Genomic DNA, 17,422 nt, shown 5'->3' with positions numbered 1-17,422 from the left:
ACGTGTGTTTTTGGACTGTGGGAGGAAACCGGAGCACCCGGAGGAAACACACGCGGACACGGAGAGAACACAGCATTATATTATGAAGCTGTGAAACTGTGTTCTCTGGAGTTTTGAAACACAAATTGGGGACAACGTAGCATGGTATTTATGATCCAGTGCTAATCATCTAATATCACTACTTGCCCTTACTAATTAATTACATGTTCCAACATGTAGTCTAAAGTCTTCTCAGATAAGTAAAATGCTGATACTGCAGCAAAGGTGGACAAACCAACCATTAATACTTTGACTGAGTAAGTCCCCACGTACTTATGTATTACAGAGATATATGTGAGGCAAAGCAGTGTTGCAGCCATTCAATTTAAACCTATTTAAAGCATGTTCTGTTGGGTCTGTCATGACATCCTTCACAGTCTTTTGAGCAGTTCATCATATAATTAATTTTCATTCTCTTACAACAGTAGGATAAGATCTGAGATCGAAATACGTGAAAACATAACATGGGTCTATTAATGATTTTTCTGCCATTATTCTCAGCAAACGTGACTCACACAGCTTGCTAGTTTATCCTGAGCTGAATGTGTTTTATAGTAAGATGGAATTTCCTGGCAGACAAAGTGCATATTTGTAATAGTGTGGAGTATACCACAATGCTGTTCAACATTACAGATGTGTTTATAGGAGGTCATCTTGATTGGCCCAGAGCGAGGAAGCAAAGTACAAACCCATTCATCAAATTCCTGTTTTTGAGCTGACCTGTGCAGTCACAGTTGTTCTGTGAAAGCAGCTTGTGGGTACTAGTTGGGACAAGACAAATTTCTGCTTCTTACAACTGCCATCGCATAGGTTTGCAGTACACAAATAAGTCTTCTGATAAAATCACAATACTTAAAATCAGACATATGTCGCAGATGAAGTCTCCAGGATTTCAATCCAACTGCCTGACTTATCTGATCATAACAGGAAGCCTCAGACATTTCAGGATTGTTGATACAAATTCTATAAAAAACTGTTATTTTCTGGAACTGAACTTGCCACCTCGTGTTTAGATAAATGAAGGGTTTACATAATCCAACAAAGGTATATGGTTTTAATCCTTTATAAACAGGTTGAATTGTAAGGCATACAAGTGTAATACACAGCAACATAACTGCAGAGTTGTATTATAACCCTAAGAAATGTACAGTCTAATTCACATCTTCATTGTTGGCTTTTGGCAGAGTGATTTATACATGGGGAAGAGTAATGCAGGACTATTAGTGTAGTTTGGTGCCTTCTGACTGAGTGAGGAACTGGACACAATTCTGACATATTGTGATGGTGTATCCCACTGCTCTATAATATATTATTTTAATTATTATTTAGTCACACAGCTCCAGGGACCTGGAGGTTGTGGGTTCGATTCCCGCTCCGGGTGACTGTCTGTGAGGAGTTGGTGTGTTCTCCCCGTGTCCGCGTGGGTTTCCTCCGGGTGCTCTGGTTTCCTCCCACAGTCCAAAAACACACGTTGGTAGGTGGATTGGCGACTCAAAAGTGTCTGTAGGTGTGAGTGTGTGAGTGAATGTGTGTCTGTGTTGCCCTGTGAAGGACTGGCGCCCCCTCCAGGGTGCATTCCCGCCTTGCGCCCAATGATTCCAGGTAGGCTCTGGACCCACCGCGACCCTGAATTGGATAAGCGATTACAGATAATGAATGAATGACTGACTTATTATTTATTTTAATTTAATTTACTAACGAAAACAATATTAACTGCTTCCCTGTTGTGTTCACTAAGGAGTTTTGTGTGTGTGTGTGTGTGTGTGTGTGTGTGTGAGTGAGATGAAGGCAGACAAGTGACAGGCAGGTGTGTTTGGGAAGTTTATCCTTGTGTGAACTGAGCCTAAGTTGACCTTCTGTATGATTTGAGGGAAGTGACACCATATCTGAAGAAACAAGGCTCCGCTAGGATCCACTCCAGCTGTTCCAGAGAGTTTAGTCATTACTCTCTCTCTCTCTCTCTCTCTCTCTCTGTTTCTCTCTCTCTCTCTCAGATACATTTAGTCTTTTGCTTATCCACTGGTTCAATGCAAGAAGCAAAAGCTGAAGACAATTATCTATAACAAATGAATAATTCAAAAGAATCTCTATTTACAGTAATAGCTATGACATGCTACAAAGGCAAATCAGCTAAATACAACCCCTTAGAATTCTACAGTTCTTACTGTCATTCCTCTATATATAGAATGGTCTGTAACCACAGCTAGTCATTGTCAATTCCACCTGGTAGTTACAATCCTCCAGACACAAACACGGCTAACGAGTTTGGAGAATAAAGAGAATGACTGAATGCTTCCTCTGAGACACGTGAAGCCATATACTGCATCCTTTAAAAAAAACTGCAATACTCTTGGAGGAGAACGCTAACTGCTCCGTTGCATTATGTGAGCTAATAGCTAATGGCAGTATTTACCATTCAGAGTAGTCTTATCTGGTAATAAACTGATTTCATCTGTAAGTGTTGGCTAGGCTCCGCATTGGGTGGTGTTCACTTAAAAATAAAAACATCTGACCATGCTATTGTAATTTCTAAAGGTTAATGAAATCATGCTTGAAAACTAAAGCTGAAAAGGGATTCAAGTGTTACAAGTATGTGTGTGTTAACGTCCAGACCTAGGCTGCTTCCCTGAGCCAAAAGGAATCAAACTGTGGAGGCAGACACGGCACAGACTTGTGTGTGTTTGTATTTTGAGATAAAGCAGCAGGCTATGATTTTGAAGTCAGCCCAACACACACACACACACACACACACGCACACACGATGAGCTGACGAGGCTTCCCTTGTGTTGGCTGATAAGGTCCCTGCAGTGGCACACTGGCAGTCTGCCTCCACACAGCCAGACTATACAAACACACACACACACACACACAGACACAGACACACACACACACACACACACAAACACTTTATTCACCTCCAGTGCAATCACACACACACACACTCCACAAAAGCTTCATTTTTAGCCAGCCTTTCATTAGACTACAGCCCTACACACATTTGAAATTCACTCTATCAAAACCCCAGCAGCAACATGGCATAGAGGCAGAAAAGCAAAGAACTCACAAAATTATAAGCTAGAGAATATCAGCATGGAGTTCCTGGGACAATTGCATATAATTAAAATTGGTCAATGCCAATAACAAACCTAACGATAACTTTACTGTTTTTCATCAACCTGTGTCAGTATAAAATTCATATATTGTACATCCTAAAGAGCTGCTACCCGTTTATTCCCTTTGCCTCCCAAATAACCAATTATATATTTCAACGTCACTGCAGGGCGGCACGGTGGCACAGCAGGTAGTGTTGCAGTCACACAAGGACCTGGAGGTTGTGGGTTCTAGTCCTGCTGACTCTGGGTGTCTGTGAGGAGTTTGGTGTGTTCTCCCCTTGTCCAAGTGGGTTTCCTCCGGGTGCTCCGGTTTCCTCCCACAGTCCAAAAACACAAGTTGGCATGTGGATTGGCGACTCAAAAGTGTGTGTAGGTGCGAGTGAATGTGTGAGTGTGTGTGTGTCGCCCTGTGAAGGACTGGTGCCCCCTCCAGGGTGTGTCCCTGCCCTGCACCCAATGCTTCTGGGTAGGCTCCGGATCCACCGAGACCCTGAACTGGGTAAGCGGTTACAGTCAATGAATGAATTTCACTTCACTGCAATAAAGCGCATGAATGAAAACGGCAGAGGGAAGTAAATATCATCTCCTAAAAAATGACAGACACAAAGGGACACTGTGAGAGAAATGAAGAGAAAGAAAGCAGGCTGATATGCTGTGCCCTGTTTTGAATGTTAAAGCCATGGCAATGAAATGCAGTTAAAAAGCTACTTTGAAATGGAAATGGGTTAAATCTGTCCTGGGGGTAGTTTATGGCTATCAAGGGAGTGCAGGGAGTGATGTAGCCAGCTTTGGTACATGCACTTGGACTCACACATACACACAAACACACACACTTCCCCCCTTAAGAAGATGCTTCAGATAGTTAACGCTACTCAGCACTTTCCATGTCCAGAAAAAGATAGGCACACACTACTGTAAACAATCTCCTCAGTCAGTCTCAGTAATAATAATTAGGACAGTGAGAAAGTCATCTGCTAGTTATTAATCACACTTTTACAAAAATTTTTTATTAAAATTTAATTAAATTTTATTTATACTGCAGTGTTAAAATGAAGGGAGGAAAATCTTGTTCAAAGACCCTTGCTGGTACATCAGGCGTTGTTACCCAAGCAGGGAAATAAACCATAGTTTTTTGACTAGAAGGCAATGGTGTTACTCAAAGACACACCAAACTTAAAGAGTTCAAAGCTCAAATCAGTGTTAGGTGCTTGAGTATTACAGCCATACAGTTTAGTATAAAGCTCCTGATGAGTGTCTATGGTACTGACAGTGTAAGGACCATAGAGCACAGACAGTAATGAGGCAATGAAGAGGAATGACAGGAGGAAAAACCGGCACAGGAGAAGCATTTTTCATCTCTGTCAAACACATGGCAAACTGAAGACTCTCGCAGCTTAAAGGAGGCTGGAAATAGACTTCAGCTTTGTTGTCACATATGAGAGAAAAACATAGAGGACGAAAAGAAGTAGGATAGAGAGAGATTAACCCTTTACAAGCTGGTGATGTACTTATTTCTCATTTGTAGCACATTGGAGCAAGCGGGGACATTCTGTCAGGGTGCACTGTCTAAACTTTGAACTGAGGCCATGTTAAATTTGAAGTTATTATATTCATCACCAAAAGAGAAAAAACACACTTCTTGCCATTTAAACCATTTCTTTCCACTGAGACAAATGAGAAGAGACTCAGAATGGTCTGGGATGTGAAACTAGAATGGACTGAAAATTGCAGAGAAAGCAACCTAAGAGATGCACAAAGGGAGGAGAGCTGAAATCACATGCAAAAACAAAGCGAATATGTGAATAAGCAGCATGTTTTCTCTCTCAAACCTGTCTCTTGCTCCTCAGCTCTGGCTGCCTGGTTCCCCATGTCTCCACTCGTCTACCGCTCGCTCCACTCCAACACAACGCTAATCCATCAGAAAACCTTAAGCTTGAAGCTGCCTCGGTCAAACACACTCCTGAAGAGTCCTGCTGAACTGGTCCCAGGCTTTATGAGCCACAGACGCACGCACTGGAGAGCGAGAGAGCGACAATCAGATGCTCCTTGCTTTTCTTCTCTGCTGTCTAGCGGTCAATGAAAACTCTGAACTCAATAGCCCACTGTCAGCCAGTGGTAGAGCTAGTGAAACTCTCTCTCTCTCTCTCTCTCTCTGTCCCTCTCTCTCTCTCTTCTGTGGTGGCACTGTGAATGTTTCATTAGCTGAGCCTCCGCTCTAATCAGCACATGCTCGCACACACACACGCATTCTAGCACACAAAGATATACAGGGGGAGTGGCTTTTTCACAGTCACAGTCAAAGCCACACACATGCACACTCTCTCTCTTACTCCTCCTCCTCCTCCCAAACTGTATACTGTGCCGGAGTGCATTCAGGCTGCAGTGAACAACAGCGAATCATTTTAATGTTGAATTTCACTTTCACACACATCCTATTGTTAGCACAATCAGAACTACAGAACTGCATTCCATTCCAAAATGATGTGAGGCAAATAAATGCCAAAACAGTGAACTGTAAACCTGTTTTGATTTGCATTTAAACATCTTAATGAAAGACAAGTTTTCAATGCTGTCATAAATAAAACTTGTTTTTAATTGTTACTGTTTTTTATATTAGTCGAAAAAAAAACCACAACTTACAGTATAGTAAGTTTTGTGAGTTAAAGTTAGGTTTTTGGGGATATGAGGGTTTGTATTGTGGTCTGAAGGATCAAGTTTTCAGAATATGTCAGTGGATGTTGTGGCTACAGAACAAAAACACTGAAGTCAAGCAAGAGGTCTATATGACTGATGCACTACAATCAAGCTTTACACTGCAAAAGGAAATACACTGAAAGTATTCATTAATTCCACATGCATAAAATATGCAATGTCAACACAACTTTGGCTGACAGTTTACTTGCTTTTGGCAATAACTATGTTTATATATACAAAACCCAATGTCCAAAAAATTTTAAATACAAACAGAATGCAATGATGTGCAAATCGTTTAATCCTATATTTACCTGAAAGAAGACAACATTCCAATTGTTGAAACTAAGAAAAAATTTGATACCAGCAACATGTTCCAAAAAATATTTGAGTGTGGAACAACAGATTGGTGAAGTTGGTGAAGTTGAAGTAATGCTGTAAAAAAATACGAGGTTCAGAAGTAAACATGGGGAAGGGTTCACCACTTTGGGAAAGACTGCATGGACAAATGGTACAACAATTCTCAACTTAAAATAGTAAAGAACCTGGGGATTTCATCATCTACAGTGAATAATACCATGAAAAAAAATTCAGCATGCCACAAAACCATATGCCATATAAACAGGATCCAGATACGCCATTGCCTTCAACTGGCATTTAAGATGGACTGAGGTGAACTGGGAAAGTGTCACCTTTTTTGGAAATCATGAATAGCCTGTTCACCAGGCTATAACACAGACACAAACTTTTCAGCAAATTAAATTCTATACCAAGCAAGAACTAGACAACATTTCACATTCATAACTACAGAAACTGTTCTCCTCAGTTCAGTTTGTTGAAAGTGGAGATGATGCATCACAGAGGTGAACATGTCCTTATCCTTAACTTTTTTGGAACATGCTGCTGGAATCATATTTATAAATGGGCAAAAAAAACAATAAAACTTCAACATTTGAAATGTTGTCTTATGAAGTACATTTCTCTCTCAGTTTATCTGCTCTATTACTCCTTCTCATCTCTTCTCCAGTCCTGTACGTTCACTCTTGCTTATTCTTCCACATTACTTCCCTAAACTTTTCTCCCCTTCCCTTTATTTTTCAGAGAGAGGAGAGGAGTGAGGAGGGAGTGATGGAAAGGCATGGAGTGAAAGAGAGGATGGAAGGGAGGGGGAGTCTATTTGTCTTCTTGGCAGGCCCTGATGGTGAAGCGTTCTCTTTTCTTCCTCCACATGTGAACTCTACTGACCTCATCCATCTATTCTGCTGGGGAGGCAGACGGGCAGCCAGGATGATTAGCCTGGACTCTAGTAAACTAACTATTCCCTGTCAAATACAAATGTACGCTGACATACACACGCTATGACACACGTCAAAAATTACTGAAAGTTTTCATTTGGAATGCAGAATAATGCAAAAGTTATTGGCAGATAACTACTTAAACTATAAACACTGACATTGAGATGTTTAGTTTTGACCAATATTTCAAACCAATAATTGACATTATTCCTTTGATTCCAGAAGGTTTGCGTACTGTTGCGCTACTGTGCAAAACAACTTACTTTAATCAATGCATAAATATGTTATAGTTTCTGTTATATTTCTGATAACATAAAAAAGACATACATATTGAAAATATATACCATATTAAAAGAACACTTCAACGTATTCAAATGAGCCCTATTTTTTGTTTGAGTTTGCATATTTTCTTAGTCTAGTTACTGTGTGTTGACACTTTAAGATCCCTGCTTCTAACTAGACCTGTTTTTATTTTTTATTTTTTTAACATGCTGCTTCATTAGGAGAAATATCTTCACTCTCCTCCTCATGTTTCTCTCTCTTGCTCTGTTTTCTTATTGAACGACGCCAGCCTTGGCTATTTGGCACAGTGTAAGCCTCTTGTTTAATCCAATTAAGGGTGTGCGAGTACGTTGGCTGGATTTGAAAACAGGAAAGTGCTGCTGCCTCTGCCTTCATAACAACCTTCTCCTTTCTTTCTTTTCCTTCTCTCCCTCTATCTTTCTTCTCTCTCCTATTCTACCCTTCTCTCACTTCTTTGCTCATAATTTGAAGGTCCCTTATTCCCATGCTTTCCTTGAGCACTGTGTTTTCCTCAAGGTCCTGTAGTGACAATAAGCTCACTGAATGTACCACAGAGTCATAACACATCTTTATGACCATATTTATTAGTATTAAATTTGCTGGTTGTTACCATGCTTTTAAGGCTGATCTATGTAAATGAGCTCTGTTCTGACTGGCTGCCCAGCACTGCGCCTCTTTCGAAAAGCAGTCCAAGCTGAAACATTTGTTTAAATGTTAAAATTAGGTGTTTTTTTTTATATCACAAAAACAATTAATTGTTTTTAGCTTAGTTTCTATGTAGGGCTGTGAAAAAGTACATTATATAACAATATTTACATAAACTGTTTTTCTAATATATGAGTCCTTAAAATAAACCTGCCATTTTCCTCTGTTTTTCTCCATCAAGGTTTATCTCACTCATTCCATGTTGTTTCTTCCTTTCTTACATTCATCTTTTATTTTGTTTCCCTGCCCGTGTACTGAATCTTGTCTCATTCTTTCTCTATTCCTCCACTACCCATAACTTGACTCAATTTCATTTATCTCATTTTCAAAGCTTTATTTCTTTAATATCTTTCCAGCTACGGTATCTTTTGTTCTTTGTCACAGAGACTTTCTTCAGTTCTTCCATTCCTTGCTTTTTTCCCCATTCATCCAATTGAAGACTGATGGAAAAAAAAAAACAACAAGCATGAATGTAAGCATGGATCTGACCAAAGGGAGATAACTCTAGACGTAAGCATCTCAGGCTAATTCCTTTATAAATGAGTGAAGTGCTGATAGAAGTCCAGTGGTGACTTTTACACATTCACCCTATTAGTCAGCCTGGGAAGCCAAAGAATATGTGTTATCTCATTTAAGATCAGAGATAAGCTCTTGTTTGTATAATCCTTTTCCTAGAAACACAGCTTGTGAGAATGAGCCAGGGGCTGGTTTAAAAAAAGAACAATGGAATGATCAATTCTGTACATATTTTGGTGAGTGAGTGAGTGAGTGTGTGTGTGTGTGTGTTTGTGTTTGTGTAACTGGAGAGTTTAAAAATAAATAAATAAATAAATAAATGAATGAATGAATGGATGAATGAATGGATGAATGAATGAATGAATGAATGAATGAGATACAATTTTTTGTGTTATAGTGACAATATTTACCATGGTTGAATTTTCAAATTTGAGACTTTATAAAAAACATATTCTAGACTTTTTCTATTTCTAAATTTTCACTGATTTGCCATTGCCAAATGAAGTGTGAACTAAGTTAGTACATGACAACAGCACTAAGTCTGTCATTTCTATGAATTCCTTTTGTCCAGTTTGCTTATATACATCTCTGCATGGTACCCTCTAAGACCAAGACTGACAGTGACACGTGATAGTACAATCACAGTAGCCTGATTTATTCATCCACTTTGGGACTGCAGTATACACCAGGGTGTCTGAGAAGAGATATCCCAGCATCCCTTTGGCCACAATGCAGGTTCAAAGTCATTCCACCCTTAGCTGAACTTCTCTTTCTCTTCTTCTATATTTAGCTCTTCACTAAAGCAGTAATATAACAACAAAGAGACTGTATTGGTTATAGGTTAGAAGCCTTCATCTTTATCCATTTAGGCTGCAGTAGATCACCTAGGTTGTGTGACTATCTGTAAAAATAGATATGCCCATAAAAGGAATTCCAATACTAAGGATTTCTCTATGATAAACATAAATGGGATTTTCAAAACTTACTGCTATCATGACCTGTGGTAAATAAAGCAGTATTTCTTTCACTTGGTGCCAAATGCTCCTTTGAATTACAAGATTATGTAATCACTTTCCTAGTATACTTCTGCAAAAGGGCAAAAATTGCTCATCTAAATGACAAAGGGTTTTGTTTCTTCAGCAGCAAATAGTACGATCATTCAGGAGCCTGCAGCTAAAAGCATGAAAAGATTAACAAAATAAGTTCACAGCTTCTCCAAAACCAAACCCCACAGCATACAGTCTGGATACAATCCAACAATTTGGAACTGTGGAAACCGAAAAAAGCTCAGTGCAGGCTTTCAGCATAGCCTAATTATTGTGATTTAATCCACTGAATATGCAGTGCATGCCATTTAAAACTTTTTTCTTATTTCCATTACCCCAACCTCTCAGGTTTGAAAACACCGTCTGAATAATTACATTTTGGTAGGCTGAGCAATTACCATATTTTAACAGGTATATACTGATGGTTTACACTTTTCTATTGGCACAACAGCATTTGTTTTTCTGGGAAAGGATTAACATGATTAACCTGCTGATTAAACAGCAGCTACGTTGAACTGTATTCTTCTCTTTCCTCTTCTCTTAAACAGCACTAAAAACATCTATTATCAGTTATAGGTTGGAAACCCATTCATCTTTTCCTTTTCAAATGAACGAGGCAAAAACAGTCTTTCTAATTTAAGAGGGTTAATGCTTCTTATTCATGTCAGCATTAATCTTTCAGGCAAGACCATATGGCCTACCCTCTGGATGCAGAATGATTTAATGAAGCCTGTGTTGGAAAGGTAGTGGTTGAATTCTAGATGGTAAAAAACAAGATTTTAAATGGTGGAAAATTGATAAAAGCTGAGCAACACAGAGGCATTGATTTTCACTGACTTTCCTCACATTAATGCACAAAAAAAAACATAAAATACCTACAAAACAGACCATGCTGTTGCACTCATATAAACATAAAACTCTTAAAAATATATTACATAATGCCTTTAAAAGTTGTTTACTTCTGGGGCTTGAAATACTTTACCAGGCCGCAGAGGAATTATCTAATTATAACAGCCATCTATAAACAAAGTATTTCATACTCACTCACTTGGCATAACATCAACACCTGTCTTCCTGGGAAGCATTAGCGTCATGGCTAATTAACCAGTAGCTTCGTTTTAAACACATCTCTGAGTGACAGTGGCAGGCAGGTGTCAGGTCCCTGAGCTAAAGCCTAATAAAGATGCTACTCTGGATCTGCCCAGTGGACATAGTGACCGCTGTCTCATAAGCTAAATCAGAAACACTGAGTCATTAGTTAGCTGCAGATGACTGTGACATAAGCACAATTGCATCAGTCTTGGAGCTGCAAATGATCCTCAGGGCTTGAACCAAACCAAAAACTGGGGATTGGGCCACATGTGTGGTCACTTGGTTTAAAAATGGTGTCACTAGGGGAAAGAATAATCCTTTGGTTGTTAGTTTTAACTCATCTTACACATATGTTACTGCCATACGATTAAATGACTAAAACAGTCAAAACTGTTCAATCTAGTACATAAAATAAAATGTAAACAGTACAATATAGAGTATACACAGCTAGTATTTATCTTTTTGCTTTCAATTTAAAGGAAAACTATGAGGTATTTCATAATTAAATTTTTAAATAATAATAATAATAATAATAATTTTAAATTAATTAAAATTATTGCGATGCTTCTGATCTGTAATAGTGAGAACAGAGCCTCTGTCATTGATACTCTGGGCTCAGAACGGCAGAATCTGCATTATTTAACTTTTGGTGGAGGGTAAGAAACAACCACCCTCCCTCCATCTCCATGGTGATTTCTGCACAGTGCTGATAAAATGAACTACATTGGGAGAGCCAGTGTAAAAAAAAAATTATCTTACCTAACTCGAAGAAAATTTCAGCAGGTTTGCTTGTTTTGCCACCAGGAACCCTCTCTTTAGGTGTATCTGTCATTCAAATTTCACAGAAATTAAATGAAATGCCACTGGCCCACATCTGATATAATAGATAAATAGATTTCTCAAACGTTGGCTGAGGTAGCAGGCTTGTTTTAAACATTCTTTTATAAAATGTCTTCCATGTACTCTGTACTGCACACGTTGGTGAATCTCGCAAGCCAGATATTAAATCATATTCCTCTCTATATGCCTGAATTGGCTTACATGAACCTTATATAATTCCAACTCAATATTGCTACAATGTAGCCAAAAAGCAGTATTAACATTTAAAAGCAGGCCAGCGCTACTAAATTGGGAGGGTGAAGGCTGTTTCCTTACGGTCTTGTGAAGCACAACTACACCTTTTCAAACTCTATCACAGCATCAATGAACAGCTCACCAGTTTTGGAGAGGACACTGGCTGCACTAGCTGATGATGGGGGGAAAATAGGAAAAGAACAAGGCCAGTTAGGGTCCCTTGGACTCAAGAGCATGGTCAGCAATTGCGCATCTTTACACACACTTTTCTTTATCTACAGATAACATGCACATGTTAAAAAACAAACAAACAAACAAACAAAAAAACAAAAAACATACTTCTATTAGGAATGAATTCCAAAGGCCTAAGAAATTTATTCATGGAAGATACAATTAAGGAAGGATAAGAGATGCAACAAAGTCCCAATAGCTTGTATAACCAGGTGCAACATTAAATGAGAAGCTACAAAGCCTTGGTTCGTCAACAGATGAAGTGATATTTATAGAGAAGGAACCCAGGCACTGAACACACCTCTGTTCCTCATGCTTCGCTTAGCATTACCAGCATTGAAAAGCCTGGCTTAAATATTGATGAAGACTGAGACTAACTGGTTCAGACAGCTCAGGGTTTAACCCCTTGGCTGACAGAGCACAGTCATAAGCATTATAGTAACTTAATGTGAGTTATGCCTCAATTATGTAGCAATACTTCTCTTTCTTTACTTTAATGATATACTCTCAGGTATATCATTACTGGAGATAAAAAGACAACAAATCAGCAATGTTGCATTCAGGATGGGTTATATATATGGCTTCCATACATATTTAGACTTGTAATATTAGATAAAAGAGAACTATATGACTTTATAAAGTAAGATTTCAAAATGCACTGTAATATCAATTAATAAGGCCACTGCAAATAATATAAAAGTATAACAAAATGTAATTTTGGTCTACAGTGTTCTTATGAACATATACTACTATGCATTGTGTGTATATTTTGATGGTGCATCGTTTATGTAGGACATCCGAGGAAGATGCTATGGTTCCTCAGACATGACTGAGGTCAGACTGTGGGTAAGTCTGTGTGCACTGAGACTGGGTTTCAAGTCTGAGCATGTGAGCTTTCCATCAGCCATTCTTTGTGGGAGAAAAGAACAAATGCTTCATTATTATGTAATTAGCATTAAACATAATGGCTTGCAGTTATGTTCTTATGCTTGTTCTTTAAAGAATTTACGCAACAGCAGTCTGAGCTGCATTCCTGTTTCTACGTCCACATTCACCCAGTGAGTTTCGTAACACAGAAGTGGGCATTTGAGGTTATTTTAAAATTTTATTCTCAAGTCTATGAAGCATGTTCCAGGTCTATCTTGGGTGCATGAGCAGGATATGGTAAAGTAAAAATGCTTTGAAACCTCCTGAAGTCTGTACCCTCTGGTCTAACGAGAAGTGAAAATAAGTAAGCACATATTCTAAAATGAACAAACTGAAATATGGCATTTTCAGTGCATGTGTTGAGTTTAATAAAAAAAAAAAAAAGAAGGAAATTCCAGATCCAGAACATTTACATTGCCGTTGCACTAAAATATACAGAGATGTGTCCTATTTAAGAGGTATTTAGAAGGTATTTAGGAGGTAAACTCACACAATATCAATGTCATGCAAGTGCTTGGAAACATCTACAAAATCTATCTTTTAAAATATATATGCAAATACATTATGACATTACGAGAATTATGAGAAGGATTTCATTCATTCATTCATTATCTGTAAGTGCTTATCCAGTTCAGGGTCGCAGTGGGTCCAGAGCCTACCTGGAATCATTGGGCACAAGGCAGGAATACACCCTGGAGGGGGCTGAGAAGGATTTATTTATTAGAAATAAGACCAGAAGCTTGCACATGGAAGCCTTAGTGAGTGCTTCAGTGACATGTGTAATGTATTGGGCTGTCATTCAAATTCAATTCAATATAGGACAAAAATATAGTATGGTCATACCAGAGATACCACACTTGCAGATGAAATACAGCATATTCAGTACATTACTGAACAAACCTGTTTTGCTAAAGAAAGGATTATCAAACAAAGAATGCATCTTGAACAACAGATTTACTCCTCTATGTGGATTTGCTCAGATATACCATCACTGAGTATATGAAGACATTGAATCTCATGAAGCAATTAAACCAAACTCTTATTGGGAAACCAAGAGATACAGGTAAAGCAGCTTAGCAGCTTTCCTATCTCCACAGCACCTTCAGGACTTCAAAGCCATGACATTTCTCCAGTAAATGCCACATTGAAATACTAAACCCACGAGAACAATTTTACTTAAATCTGCAAACTTAAATCCTCTGCAGCTTGTGTCTGACATTAGAGATGGAGTTGAGGTATATAAAAGCTGCTGGTTTATCTCAATCGTCCCTGGTCTGTACCCAGTGTAATGTACTGCAGCAGGAACTGTCTGTGTGTTCTTTATGCTTGGCTGGCTGAAGTACTCAGATCATGTGTTTAATGGGATCATACCACCTGTCCACTCATCATCTGAACTGTCAAATCAGTGCCTGTGAAGGCTCAGACACTGACAGCATCCAAATATGCAGCATATGTTCTTTTTAATGATGGCTTTGTGTGCTTTTCAAATGAATAATTGATATAGTCTAGAAATAATGCTCTTTTGTGTTGGGAGGAAGGAAGAAGATGTGACTTTAAACAGTGTTCTCAAATTGATCAAAGTTTATACAAGGTTGTGCAGTGATTTTAGCCCTATTTTTCAAATACAGCTTCAGCATCTTTGGAAACGTCAAAGGACAGTGCTCCAAGCAAAACAATGATTAAATGGACAAACAGCACTAATCGTTATTCTATAAATAAAGATTCATGTAAATTTAAATTTGAAAGAGGTCAATAGTATTTAAGGCCTTTAATTTATAAAATGTAATGAGACTTTAAAAGCAGGCAGCCTTTATAGACATTAGAAATATATGTTTAAAAAGCCAGAAACATCAAAATGTGAACTAACCTGTCACCATGGGACTATTAAATCTCTTTAATTGACACACTATCTGTCTCAGAGAAAAGACCAAAAACTCTGGCTTCAGTGCAGTAACTAGCAAATGGCTTAACATCCTCATAATCACAGGGTAAATTGCATTATGTTAACCTTCATGTAGCCAAGAGAGACTGAATATTTATGTTATGAATTCCGGTATAAGAAAGCCGCACATGGTTTACTGGAGGTTTCATCTGCTTACACAGATCTTAATCCTGAAAATCACTTTTGGGAGAAAAAAATGACCTGCTTAACTGGAGGAGAGAGCGCTTACAAAACAAAAAATGTCTGGCTTTGTTTCAAAGTTGAGTCCTGCCATCGCTTTTTCTGGCTCAAAATCAATCAGCTTAATCTATGCAGAACAAGCCCCAAATAAATAATCAGGCATTGTTTATTTCACAATTTGTGCAGAAATCTCTTGAATCAAACGTGGACTTTAAAAAGACTGAAAAAAATGACATAGCTATCTATTTACTACTGATGTTGCCCCAAAGCAGCTTTAAGGAATTGGTATCAGAACAGATAATGTGGATCAGAAAGCCCCATTCGAGCAAGCCGAAGATGGCCGTTTCAAGTAAAAACTGAGCAGTGAGCCATTTTGTCCAATAAGCCTTCTCCAGTCTATGAAACAGACACACTGACACCAAGAGGGCTTCTGTACCTAATTTATACACTACCCACTATAATGAGTATGAATTAATTAATAATAATAATAATAATAATAATATAGACATAGAAAATAATAGACAATACTATAGAAATAGATCACCAAAAAATAAATAATTTGAATATACTGTTTGCCACTTTCTGTTATATGCTTGCACAAGAATACATCAGACCCTAAAAGTAATTTCTGATATTCAGAGAGCCATTAAAATAACCTTTAATGAATGTGTGTAATTATCAGGAGTAATGAGCACAGAATTCTCTGAATTGTTTGTACACCACCCAGTGCTGAAAAACCAGATCGGCTTATAAAACATGCCAAACATAACCTAAGCTGAGAATAAAGCAGCAGGAGTGCACAGTAATAGTGAAACACAATACTATGCTGCTGCTTGTTGAATTGTGATGTTCAGTGATGTTCACTCCACCCAAACTCTGGTATTTTGCCACTGTGCCAAACCCACAGACACCCGGTGTCTTACATTCCTTCACAAAGTGAGACATTACAGTTAACATTTTCCCTTAACCTACATGACTGGCAGACGATTACACACACATGTACAGCGTATGCACGCACACACACACTGATTCACAAAATGTCATGGTCCTATATACAGTTTTCTGACATTTGTTGACACACAGGCTGAAAAACAGATAAACAATTAATGTATGACTGGAATGTCTAGGGCCATTTGAGCTCAACACTGCATGAAGCCAACTCCTATCTTACTCTGCTCACTATTTTTCCTCAGTGGACTACGATCAAGCAGCCTTTTCATCTATAAACAAGAACATTATTCATATGGCATTTTTCATGAGCATCCTGCTGGTGATCCGTGCTGAGAATTTTCTCGGTATAACGTGCACATCCATTTAAGACATGTTAAGAATATCAGCTTTTAAAAAACAGAAACTTCCCATGTACTACACTGCTTTATGTTACCGTATCTAAGATTCATGAGGCTTCTTTAATTATCAGACGCAAGCTCATCTACAGCACAATGTGGAAGTGCTGATCAAAGTTTCTACAAAATTTCAGCTTTGTTAGATAACCTCATTCACGTATCCAAAAAAATGCAACAGCAGCAATGACGAGCAAATTTACTGACAGAAGGTCACATTTGTGCATTAGCCTTAAAGAGATAAAGCCTATCGAGCTATTAGAGGGTCCAGACTTTCTATTTTTCTAAGAATAAACCATTCCTGCATGTCTAATTATTCTTCCTAGGGCCTGGCTGACAGATAAAAGAGTTTGTAGAAGTTAATAACTGGGAAATTCCTAGCAGTTACTGTACAGTTAATCATGGTGTTATTAACTGAATAATAAGCCTAAAACACACATACAGACCTCCTGAAAAAACAACAGAACACGAATGCTGACAGGATGAGCAATAAAGTCATCAGAACTAAAGCCACACACACTCCCAAACTTAAATATAGGCTTACCATGTCACACACATCAGGGCTGCACAATAAAGACAAAAACATTACCAATACAATTGCATGGCTTCATGTTTTGATTACGATAACTTCTGATACATTAGAAATTAACTATTAGATTAACTAGAATGCTGTGAGGAGTTGGTGTGTTCTCCCCGTGTCTGCGTGGGTTTCCTCCAGGTGCTCCGGTTTCCTCCCACAGTTCAAAAACACACGTTGGTAGGTGGATTGGCGACTCAAAAGTGCCCATAGGTGTGAATGTGTGTGTGTGTTTGTGTTGCCCTGTGAAGGACTGGCGCCCCCTCCAGGGTGTATTCCCCGCCTTGTGCCCAATGATTCCAGGTAGACTCTGGACCCACCGCGACCCTGAACTGGATAAGCGCTTAC

At 38.5% G+C, this 17,422-nt stretch overlaps 1 protein-coding gene across 4 annotated transcripts in view; it reads right to left on the bottom strand.

Annotated features, from left to right (window-relative positions):
* The window catches only part of specc1 (sperm antigen with calponin homology and coiled-coil domains 1), a 117,737-nt gene that overhangs the window by 74,404 nt on the left and 25,911 nt on the right, over positions 1-17,422 (bottom strand). The window contains exon 1 of one of the 4 annotated variants that reach the window (XM_066658579.1): positions 4,982-5,301. The exons of the other annotated variants lie outside the window; for them this stretch is intronic. Coding sequence (XP_066514676.1) covers positions 4,982-5,021 — 40 coding nt within the window. The 5' untranslated portion in view covers positions 5,022-5,301. Of the gene's footprint in view, positions 1-4,981; positions 5,302-17,422 lie in introns of those variants that run through there. 4 annotated transcript variants of the gene reach the window in all.

The sequence above is a fragment of the Hoplias malabaricus genome, chromosome 2 (assembly GCF_029633855.1).
Source record: "Hoplias malabaricus isolate fHopMal1 chromosome 2, fHopMal1.hap1, whole genome shotgun sequence".
In the NCBI taxonomy this organism is placed as follows: domain Eukaryota; kingdom Metazoa; phylum Chordata; class Actinopteri; order Characiformes; family Erythrinidae; genus Hoplias; species Hoplias malabaricus.
Note: the sequence above shows the minus strand (reverse complement) of the source record. Positions and strands in the feature narration are given on the sequence as shown.